This window comes from Limulus polyphemus, unplaced genomic scaffold (assembly GCF_000517525.1).
Source record: "Limulus polyphemus unplaced genomic scaffold, Limulus_polyphemus-2.1.2 Scaffold5441, whole genome shotgun sequence".
Taxonomy (NCBI): Eukaryota; Metazoa; Arthropoda; class Merostomata; order Xiphosura; family Limulidae; genus Limulus; species Limulus polyphemus.
Window position 1 is genome coordinate 22,759 of NW_013671051.1, and position 11,215 is coordinate 33,973.

The 11,215-nt window shown below is 35.2% G+C and overlaps 1 protein-coding gene across 1 annotated transcript in view; it reads right to left on the reverse strand.

Moving 5' to 3' along the window:
- Positions 1 to 4,280: 4,280 nt before the first annotated feature.
- The window catches only part of LOC106472583 (acyl-coenzyme A synthetase ACSM3, mitochondrial-like), a 25,726-nt gene continuing 18,791 nt past the window's right edge, over positions 4,281 to 11,215 (reverse strand). Inside the window, exons 13-16 of the mRNA XM_022401142.1 lie at positions 10,484 to 10,611; positions 6,608 to 6,707; positions 5,969 to 6,088; positions 4,281 to 4,665 (exon numbers count right to left, since the gene is read on the reverse strand). Coding sequence (XP_022256850.1) covers positions 4,579 to 4,665; positions 5,969 to 6,088; positions 6,608 to 6,707; positions 10,484 to 10,611 — 435 coding nt within the window. The 3' untranslated portion in view covers positions 4,281 to 4,578. The remainder of the gene's footprint in view (positions 4,666 to 5,968; positions 6,089 to 6,607; positions 6,708 to 10,483; positions 10,612 to 11,215) is intronic.

The window sequence follows — 11,215 nt, forward strand, 5'->3', positions numbered from 1 at the left end:
CTGATGGTAAGTGTCGAATGATAACCAATACTACGTGCTTGAAAATTTCATAAGCTGATTATAAGGAGTGAAAAGAAGCTATTTATTTTATGTAGAAAGTGTTTAGTTTCAGATCAAATGTGCAGCAGCGACGGCCCACCAGAAGTGTCACAAGTATATAAATATAATTAACAATTAATACGTTTTCAACCTTCTACAATGTGTAGAATGTCACTCTAAGAAGAAATGTTGCCAGTTGCAGCAAAACCATGATCGGCCTTACTATGTATACATGTTTAAAACGCATGCGGTTACAAAATCCAGTCCATGCACAATTCCAGTATAGTTCAGTAGTCCGTCCAATCCTATGTTTACAGACTCCCCCATATAGCCACAGAGTATAAATATTGTAGATATATATTACAAGCAAATACATAACATGTCTTATGTTGATCACCATATATCGTAGTGATCATACATACAGTACCACTATCAATGATAACATTGTAACAATGATATAGGGACCAATAGCCATCCAATCTGCTTCAAGCCAATCCAATGTTTTTCGTTGTTTCCCGAGAGAGCATCATACATCAACTATGTATTTCATTAAACTAAACTGTTTCAAATAGGACAGTATTGCTGTTATACCGATTTATGTCCATGGTGGACATAAAAAAACAACAACTAAAGAAACAAGGTTATTAAAAATTGTTAATTAAAAAAGGGAGAATAGGAATCTTAAAAAAAAATACAGAAACAAGTGAAAGTGAAAATGCAATCATCAAAAAGTAAACAAAGAAACTTAAAGTTTGAGACATACTGACACAGTTTCCTCAAGCCACAAATCCCCAATGTGACTATTCAAAATATTATAACTTTTATATCAACACTATGTCTCAAACCTTAAGCTTGTTTGTTTACTTTTTGGTGATTGCATTTTCACTTTAAGCTACCTTTCTTGTTGTTTTTTTAAGATACTTATTCCCCCTCTTTTTAAATTAAAATTTTTAATAATTTTGTTTTATAATGTTGTTTATATGTTATCAACCTCCACACGTGCTTTCTTGTTATGAAACGTTCTCTTCAAACAAGCCGAACAATCCAGGTGAGACAGTGTTTTTAACTATGTTCGGTGGGAAGTCCATTTTAAGATATTTTATATTTGAACACTATTTTGTGCAGTTTAACTGGGTTAGATAGGAACATCTATCTTTACGTGACAATGAGCTGGAAAATCATTACTGGCCTATTTTTCTGACCGGTTTGACAAAGGTGGCCTCACATATTTCTAACCAGTTCTATATTGATATGGTTTAAATGTTAAACATTATAGAAACGAAAGAAACAAATGTTACTGGCTTTACCTCAACTTAGCACTTCATTGACAAATTATCAATAAATCTTATTAGCGCCACTTTACCTCATGTTTATAAGTACAAGTTAGAATATCGCGCCACTCAACTTGCTAAGATAAAAGAATTAGCACAAAGGAAAAATCTAGTACATTTCAAACGACCCAGAAACTCGGAAAGTTCACCATTCTTCTTGTTTGACGTGTTTAGAGTCGGTGGAAGTTCTCGAGACGAAATGATGCAATACTGAATAAAAGCTGCCAGTCAGATTAAGTCCGAGTTATGGAATGACGTAAAAGATATGAGCTTCGCAATAAGGGTGTACTTAAACCCCTCAGGACATTGTATTAGAGTTCGGATTTGATCTAATATGAGATAAAACGAAATGTATCCGTTTTTGTATAAATTATAGTAAGTATCATGTAATTATCTATTCTGGTCTTTGTAGGAACATAGCAAGACCTAGAAATTAATTTTGACCTTTGTAAGTTGGAACGTGAAAAGGTTTGAACTTTTTATTTAGCTCGCGAAAGGTGCAATAGTATTTTTGAAAGTAGGCTGACCTCGCCATACCAGAGGTATTTTTTGTTTTGTTTTTTCAGTGAATTATTGTGGCTTTCACGATAGTATTATGAAATTCCCTGTGAAATATAAAGAGATAAGTGATTCTGACTGATCAGACGCACTTGTTACTTCACTACACCCATTTTGTTAATAAAGAAGTAAGTGATTCTGACTGATCAGACGCACTTGTTACTTCACTACACCCATTTTGTTAATAAAGATGTAAGTGATTCTGACTGATCAGACGCACTTGTTACTTCATTACACCCATTTTGTTAATAAAGAGGTAAGTGATTCTGACTGATCAGACGCACTTGTTACTTCACTACACTCACTTTGTTAATAAAGAGGTAAGTGATTCTAACTGATCAGACGCACTTGTTACTTTACTACACCCATTTTGTTAATAAAGAGGTAAGTGATTCTGACTGATCAGACGCTCTTGTTACTTCATTACACCCATTTTTTAGATAAAGAAGTAAGTGATTCTGACTGATCAGACGCACTTGTTACTTCACTACACCCATTTTTTAAATAAAGAAGTAAGTGATTCTGACTGATCAGACGCACTTGTTACTTCACTACACCCAATTTTTAAATAAAAAGGTAAGTGATTCTGACTGATCATACGCACTTGTTACTTCACTACACCCATTTTTTAAATAAAGAAGTGATTCTGACTAATCAGACGCACTTGTTACTTCACTACACCCATTTTTTAAATAAAGAAGTAAGTGATTCTGACTGATCAGACGCACTTGTTACTTCACTACATCCAGACCAACTTCGTATATTCTGAATCGTTCTTTGAAAGTTTAAAAAATATTATGAGGTTTAACATAAGACTTCGGATAAGTAGCATAATATTACTGATTGGCCTGAGGACTTGTGTACACATTGAATAAGTTACTCTTTTCACGTTAATAATTGTGTTTAAATATTGAAAACTATAGGATTGATCTTATCTGTTGTATGCCTCACGATATTCTCCCCACTACTCGAAGTTCAGATTTCCTTATTTCTGTAGAAACTGTCCAGTTGCAATAATATTTTAAGATATTACTCGTTGTTACACTTTGTCCTACTGTCGGTGTTAACTGTCACCTGTGACACCGTTGTTACACTTTGTCCTACTGTCGGTGTTAACGGTCATATGCTGCACTGGTGTCACACTTTGTCCTACTGTTGGTGTTAACGGTCATCTGCTGCACTGGTGTCACACTTTGTCTTACTATAGATGTTAACAGTCATCTGCTGCACTGGTGTCACACTTTGTCTTACTATAGATGTTAACAGTCATCTGCTGCACTGGTGTCACACTTTGTCTTACTATAGATGTTAAACAGTCATCTGCTGCACTGGTGTCACACTTTGTCCTACTGTTGGTGTTAACGGTCATCTGCTGCACTGGTGTCACACTTTGTCTCACTGTTTGTGTTAACGGTCATCTGCTGCACTGGTGTCATACTCTTGGTGTTAACTGTCAGCTTCTATACTGGTGTCACACTTTGTCATACTCTTGGTGTTAACTGTCATCTCCTACACTAGTCCTGAATTTTGTCCCACTGTCGAGATAACTGTCAGCTTCTACAGGCGCTCGATAGAACCATGAACGCAAAACATGTCTCATGGTCTTATAAGTTGTGATAAATAATTATCTGGGTGTGTAAATATATATATATATATATATATATGACCGATTCATCTCAAGTAGAAATAGGAGTTAAGCCTATCTAGCTGGTTTGAACTTGTTCCACTAGGGAACCTCGAATATGAAACAAAAGATTACGATGCACTATGTACTGTAATGGTGTGAATCACCACTGTTCTATGCTGTGATTATTGTAATGGTGTGAATCACCACTGTTCTGTGCTGTGATTATTGTAATGGTGTGAATCACCACTGTTCTATGCTGTGATTATTGTAATGGTGTGAATCACCACTGTTCTATGATGTGACTAGCAGTGGTAAAAGTCCTACATTTGTTAACTTAAAGCCCTGACCTAAATTCAGTTGAAGACGGTTTAGAACGTGGTATTGGATAAAGACTGAGAAACGTTCTCCAGTGAGCTTTAATTACACATTTTTGGTTTATACACAGAGTGACAGGATAAGCTGAAAACTAAACTGAATAACTTCAAATTGGTTTTTTACATCACAATTGAAAGCTTTAGTACACTGTATCAGCTGGAATCGACCCCCAGATTTAGATGTAAGTTCATAAACTTATCGCTGACCTACCGGGGGACAATGAAAAAGGTAGCTGGATTTTATAAGAAACACCAGTGTCAGAGTTACTTGAAAACTGTATATAAAATAATATCTGGATTTTCTAAAAACATCAGAAGTGAGAAGTATTAAAAAGAACTCTTAAAGTGTCGTAAACATACATAATCATTTAATCTCATATATAGTCAATACACAAAACAGGATTTAAAAGCTCTAAAGTAGTAGCTAGCATAAATATTTGAACAAGTTGTGAAAGAAATTACTCAATAATTGTTTCAAAAAGTTGTCTCTTTCGTCTTTTATTTCCTGCTTTAGAAATGCTATAATCTAAAGTTTTATATTTATCCTCCACCCAATTAGTATTTAAAGTTTTATTTTTCATTTCAAATTTATATATATAATAACCTAATATTCTCTGTGTTATATATATACATCCAAGATCGTTTAAAGTTACTTTTTTTGCCACTCCTTCATTCTCAGTTCCTTGCGTCTTATCTTTCCGCTGATAGTTTTTGGCAGTTCTTCTACGAACTCTATCTACAGAGGGTAAAGTAAGTGTAATATGTATGGTTAATAATTTACATTTGACATCTGATAGATTTTAGAAAATTATCATCCACACATCTGTAAGGGTCGTGTTACTTTATTATCATCTTCCACACCTCCACACATCTGTAAGGGTCGTGCTACTTTATTATCCCCATCCACACAGCCACACATCTGTACGGGTCGTGCTACTTTATTATTCCCATCCACACAGCCACACATCTGTAAGGGTCGTGTTACTTTATTATCCCCATCCACACAGCCACACATCTGTACGGGTCGTGTTACTTTATTATCATCATTCACACATCCACACATCTGTAAGGGTCGTGTTACTTTATTATCCCCATCCACACAGCCACACATGTGTACGGGTCGTGTTACTTTATTATCATCATCCACACAGCCACACATCTGTACGGGTCGTGTTACTTTATTATCATAATCCACACAGCCACACATCTGTAAGGGTCGTGTTAATTTATTATTTACGCATCTATACAACATTACATTTGTTTGTTTGTGTGTAAATAAAGTGAGCACATCACGTGTCGGATAACTGATTGAGGTTTGTCGGAAGATAAGCCTGCAGACTACTGGGTAAGAACAATTATATCTTTAACTTTAAAAGGTATTATGATAAGTGGTCATCTAGCAGGATCGTAATTAGCAACGGCCATTTCTTTAGCCGGCTGCTCAAACCATACCAAACATATCTTAAAACCTGTTTCTTGCGTTCCGCTACTGCAAGTTTCTGGAGTTGAACTAAGATCGTGGTGAAAATTTTTGCGTGAGAACTTAGGATGTTTGATTTATTTAGAGAACCGGATAACATTCGTAGTGTATCTGAGTATTTTTGCTTATAATGTCTACACTGATAGACAGTGGCAATGGTACTGTAAATAAACCACCATGATTGAAATTGCTAAAAGCGTGAGAGTGAACTGAGTCGTCTTCTTTGATCAGAACTAAATTCCATTGAGCATCTTGGGAGTAACTTGAACGTCGGAGTCTTCACCAATCTTCTGCGGGATTTGTTAACCAACTGTTGGCCATGTGGTTCAATGAAACAAGACAACACTTAATGAAGCCTGACTGAAGGCCATTATCATGAGGAAAGGTGAGAATTTTCAAGTAATCAGACAAATTACAGTTTAAAAGAAAATACTCTGATCTGGTACCTCATCTACTTGAGTTGCTTTCATAAACTCGTTTTGTTGCTCTGATAATAATAACAAACTTCAGATGATAAGTCTTTTAAATTTTTGAAACATGTAACCACGCCAACTCTTACCTTTCTTGGATATTTGTAAGGGGCAGTGTGAGATTTCACGTGCCCCTGAAGCTCCTGAACCAAGATGTCGTGGTCAGTTTCTCTGTAGTTTTCCTTTAAAACCACAAATGCTTTCACCACCTTTGAACAAGAAACAAACTTTTTTTTCTATTTTTGTATCGTGTTCTCTACTTATTTCTTTGCAATTGACACTTCTGACTGTTATCTTGTATTTTACCTACCATTTAAATGAGTCCTTTAAACAGTATAATAATAAACCCTTCCTACACCTACAGTCTTATGTGAGTCATTTAAACAGTATAATAATAAACCCTCCCTACACCTACAGTCTTAAGTGAGTCCTTTAAACAGTATAATAATAAACCCTTCCTACACCTACAGTCTTAATAATAATCTTAATAATAAATGCTCCCTACACCTACAGTCGTAAGCGAGTCTTTTAAACAATATTATTATAATAATAATAAATGCTCCCTACACCTCCAGTCTTAAGTGAGTCCTTTAAACAATATAATAATAAACCCTCCCTACACCTACAGTCTTAAGCAAGTCTTTTAAACAATATTATTATAATAATAATAAATGCTCCCTACATCTACAGTCGTAAGCGAGTCTTTTAAACAGTATAATAACAATAACCTCTCCTCTCTCTGGATCTGGACTGCTAACAACGGCTGATTCCATTACTGCAAAATGTTCAAGCAAGGCACTCTCCACTTCAAATGGACCGATCCTGTACCTAGAAAAAAAACCACAAATAACGTAATATGGGTGTTCATATATTTAAAAGTAAAGTTTCTCTAGTTAAAACCAACAACACGCAATCACTACTGAAAACCTGTTCTTGTTAAATAGGAGACGAAACTGTACTTGAATTACATAATCAGAAGACTGAGCTGCACTTGAAATATATAATCAGGAAACTGAACTGCACTTGAAATACATAATCAGAAGACTGAGCTGCACTTGAAATACATAATCAGAAGACTGAGCTACACTTGAAATACATAATCAGGAGACTGAGCTGCACTTGAAATGCATAATCAGAAGACTGAGTTGTACTTGAAATACATAATCAGAAGACTGAGCTGCACTTGAAATACATAATCAGAAGACTGAGTTGTACTTGAAATACATAATCAGAAGACTGAGCTGCACTTGAAATACATAATCAGAAGACTGAGTTGTACTTGAAATACATAATCAGAAGACTGAGCTGCACTTGAAATACATAATCAGAAGACTGAGTTGTACTTGGAATACATAATCAGAAGACCGAGTTGTACTTGAAATACATAATCAGAAGACTGAGTTGTACTTGGAATACATAATCAGAAGACTGAGCTGTACTTGAAATACATAATCAGAAGACTGAGCTGCACTTGAAATACATAATCAGGAGACTGAGCTGCACTTGAAATACATAATCAGAAGACTGAGTTGTACTTGAAAAACATAATCAGAAAACTGAGCTGTACTTGACATACATAATCAGGAGACTGAGCTGCACTTGACATACATAAAGACTTGTTGCCTTAAAAGTTAATGAAGCTCAAAATATTTCTCCCCGAGGAAGTCAGATCAAGCTAGGAAATCCTGAAATTTATTAGATATATGACTTTATTTGACCCTATCACGAAATATAACCTTACCGTGAATACATCCGTAAGAAATATCAACCAAACATAAGTGAACAGAACAGCTGAGAAAAGCCATCCAAAATGAGCTGACTCAACTGCTGTTCAACAAGATCCAGATTCGTTTACTGTTAAAAATGTCAGACATAAACTACACATAAATATATCAACAACACCATGATGGAAATAAATAAACAATTTATTTATTTATAAACAAATAATTAAAAATCGTTACCAAATAAAAATTATTTAGAACCACACAATACCAACATATACTTGTACCTCTATATTGTAGTATTTAATAATTCCAATTTGACAGCTATTGTATGGCATGAAATAGCTCTATATTTTGGTATTTAATAATTCCAACTTGACAGCTATTGTATGGCATGAAATAGCTTTATATTTTAGTATTTAATAATCCCAATTTGACAGCTATTGTATGGCATGAAATAGCTCTATATCTTAGTATTTAATAATCCCAATTTGACAACTAATAAATGGCATGAAAGGGAATATTTGTTTGAGTCTTCTTCCGATAAACGGTAACGGTCAACCTTTTCTAAACCCGTGTCTTTGTGAACATCCAAGACTGTTATCGACTTCAAGTTCTATAGAAAATTGATGTTGCCAAATTGGCTGTTTAAATGAGTATGAAAGGTCCCCATAGGTGCATAAAATAAACGTATCGTCAACATATCTTACCCACGTAAGATATGTTTGTAACTAAGCACAAAGTTACACAATGGGCTATCTGTACTCTGCCCACCACGGGTATCGAAACCCGGTTTCTAGCGTTGTTAGCCGCTGTGTCACTGAGGGCGGGGCTCATATAAGAGAATGATGAAGATATGGCGTGTTTAAAATGCTGCATCAATATTACTACAGGTTATAAAGGTGAACCCATTGAAGTACCGTCTAACATATTTGTAAAATCGGCCATTCCGATGGAAGTAAGTCGCATCAAGACAGATGTCTAACAAGTTCATGATACTTGGGATGCTGATGGAAGTTCTTGTTGGAAGTGAGATGTCTTCACTTAATCGTTTGTGTATTATTGTCATGGTATCTTGGTGAAATCACGTAGAGTCTAGCCATAATATCATCTTTGGATATGATTTGGTCAGAAATGTGGTTAACGAATTCTCGTGAGTTTCTAATTGAATAAGCCGGATCTGTTGTTAAAAGTTTTAGCAAACTAGAAATAAATATGTCTGTTTTGTAAGTATAAGAACCTGTGTAAGATAATATAATGGGTCGCATAGGTGTGTTAGGTTTATGTATCTTTGTCACACCATGAAGCTGTAGGAAGACTGAATGGTGTACAGAGAATCTTTCGAACAATGTCATGCTTATTTATTTAGTCTTTTTTTTTCATACGTTGAGTTTGAATCCGAAGATGGTCTTTGGTGAATTACGTCCGTTAACGTTTCTTCTACCTTTTGCTCACGTCGGTTTAAGAGGACTGTGGTATTTCCTTATGAGCAGATAATATAACAGTGTCTTTATCTTTCTTTAAGTTACTGATAGCTTGGTGTTCCTGTCTAGTTAGGTTTAATCGTAGATGATTTTAGGGAAGTTGGAAACACAGTTATGAGATCTAATGTATTAGCGACTTCTTGAGTGGAAACAATGACGTCAGTATAGGGTACTTGTTTCGGGGTTGGAAAAAATTTAGTCCAAAAGATAGCACATTTATTTCATTATCATTAAGATTTTGTCGCTTAAATTTATGATTGTATGCTAATTTATCTCCATTCTCCTGTCATTTAAATAACAATAAAATATTAATTATTTAATATATATTAATTATTAAATATTAATTAATTAAATACGTATGAGTCTTAAAAAAACAGTTAACCAATAAGTATCGTTGAATTGCCCCCCAGCGGCAAAACAGTTAACCAATAAGTATCGTTGAACTGCCCCTCAGCGGCATGTCTTCGGACTTACAACGCTAGAAACCGGATTTCGATACTCGTGGTAGGCAGAACATAGATAGCCACATTGTGTAGCTTTGTGTTTAACTTCAAACAAACAAATCGTTGAACTATCAACAATTTTGATCAACCATGATACAAACAGGAATGATTGGACTGTCACAGTTTCGATCAACCAAGGCAATAAACTTGATGGTAGCAGTGTGAGATTTCGCAACAATCAGACGATCAACCAAGGTAATAAACCTGATGGTAGCAGTGTGAGATTTCGCAACAATCAGACGATCAACCAAGGCAATAAACTTGATGGTAGCAGTGTGTGAGTTCGCAACAATCAGACGATCAACCAAGGCAATAAACTTGATGGTAGCAGTGTGTGAGTTCGCAACAATCAGACGATCAACCAAGGCAATAAACTTGATGGTAGCAGTGTGTGAGTTCGCAACAATCAGACGATCAACCAAGGCAATAAACTTGATGGTAGCAGTGTGTGAGTTCCCAACAATCAGACGATCAACCAAGGCAATAAACTTGATGGTAGCAGTGTGTGAGTTCGCAACAATCAGACGATCAACCAAGGCAATAAACCTGATGGTAGCAGTGTGTGAGTTCGCAACAATCAGACGATCAACCAAGGCAATAAACTTGATGGTAGCAGTGTGTGAGATTTCGCATCAATCAGAGTAAGAAAAGTGAAGTTTATAAACTCATACGTTAATCACGTGTTAGCTGTTACTGTAACACTTTCTCGGGCTTTAATAATTAAGTTTGAACTACAGCTCTAAGTTTTGTTGCATAATATTAATTGTAAGATTAGAGAAAAAAGAGTGAATAAAAACTGCAACGGCCGTGCTTACTTAGATCTATTAATGATTTATTATTAAAATTACCATAGCGTTAACATTAACTATATTATTTTGTAGAACAAGTTGTCCTACCCTGATGAAATAATGATGTCATCAGATCGCCCCACAAACCAAAAATATCCATCTTGGTCTTTGTAACCTCGATCACCGGTATAGAAGTAGTCACCTTTAAACACAGACGCCATTTTGTTAGGATTGTTCTAAATAAAATAGAAAAAAAAACGTTTAAAATTTTTATAAAAATAAATAGACAAAAGAACAACTTCACATGCATTTTCTGTAAAATCACCTACTGTTGAGATTTCGTTTTATATAAACATGTAAGTGGACAAATTAAATTATTTATGGTGAATATTTTTCATTATTTTTTAGCTAATAATATTATGTCAAAAAAAATGTTCACAACTATTTTGGTTGAAATATACACACACAACTAACTGTGGATTATAATCACACAAGCTCAGTTGTTCTAGTCATCCTGTCACATTCACACGTCCCCCAGGGAGACAGCATTAAGTTTAAGGGCTTACAGCGCTACAATTCAAAGTTCGATTCCACTTGGTGGACACTGCACGAAGCCAAATGTGGCTTTGCTCTAAAACAAACGAACACATTCACACATAATGCTACTGTAGCGTGTTTATAATCCAATAGTGACCATACTGTCACATTGATACGTAATGATAGTGGAACGTGTTTATAATCCAGTAGTGACCAACCTGTCCCATTGATATGTAATGCTAATGTATCGTGTTTATAATCCAATAGTGACCAACCTGTCCCATTGATATGTAATGCTAATGT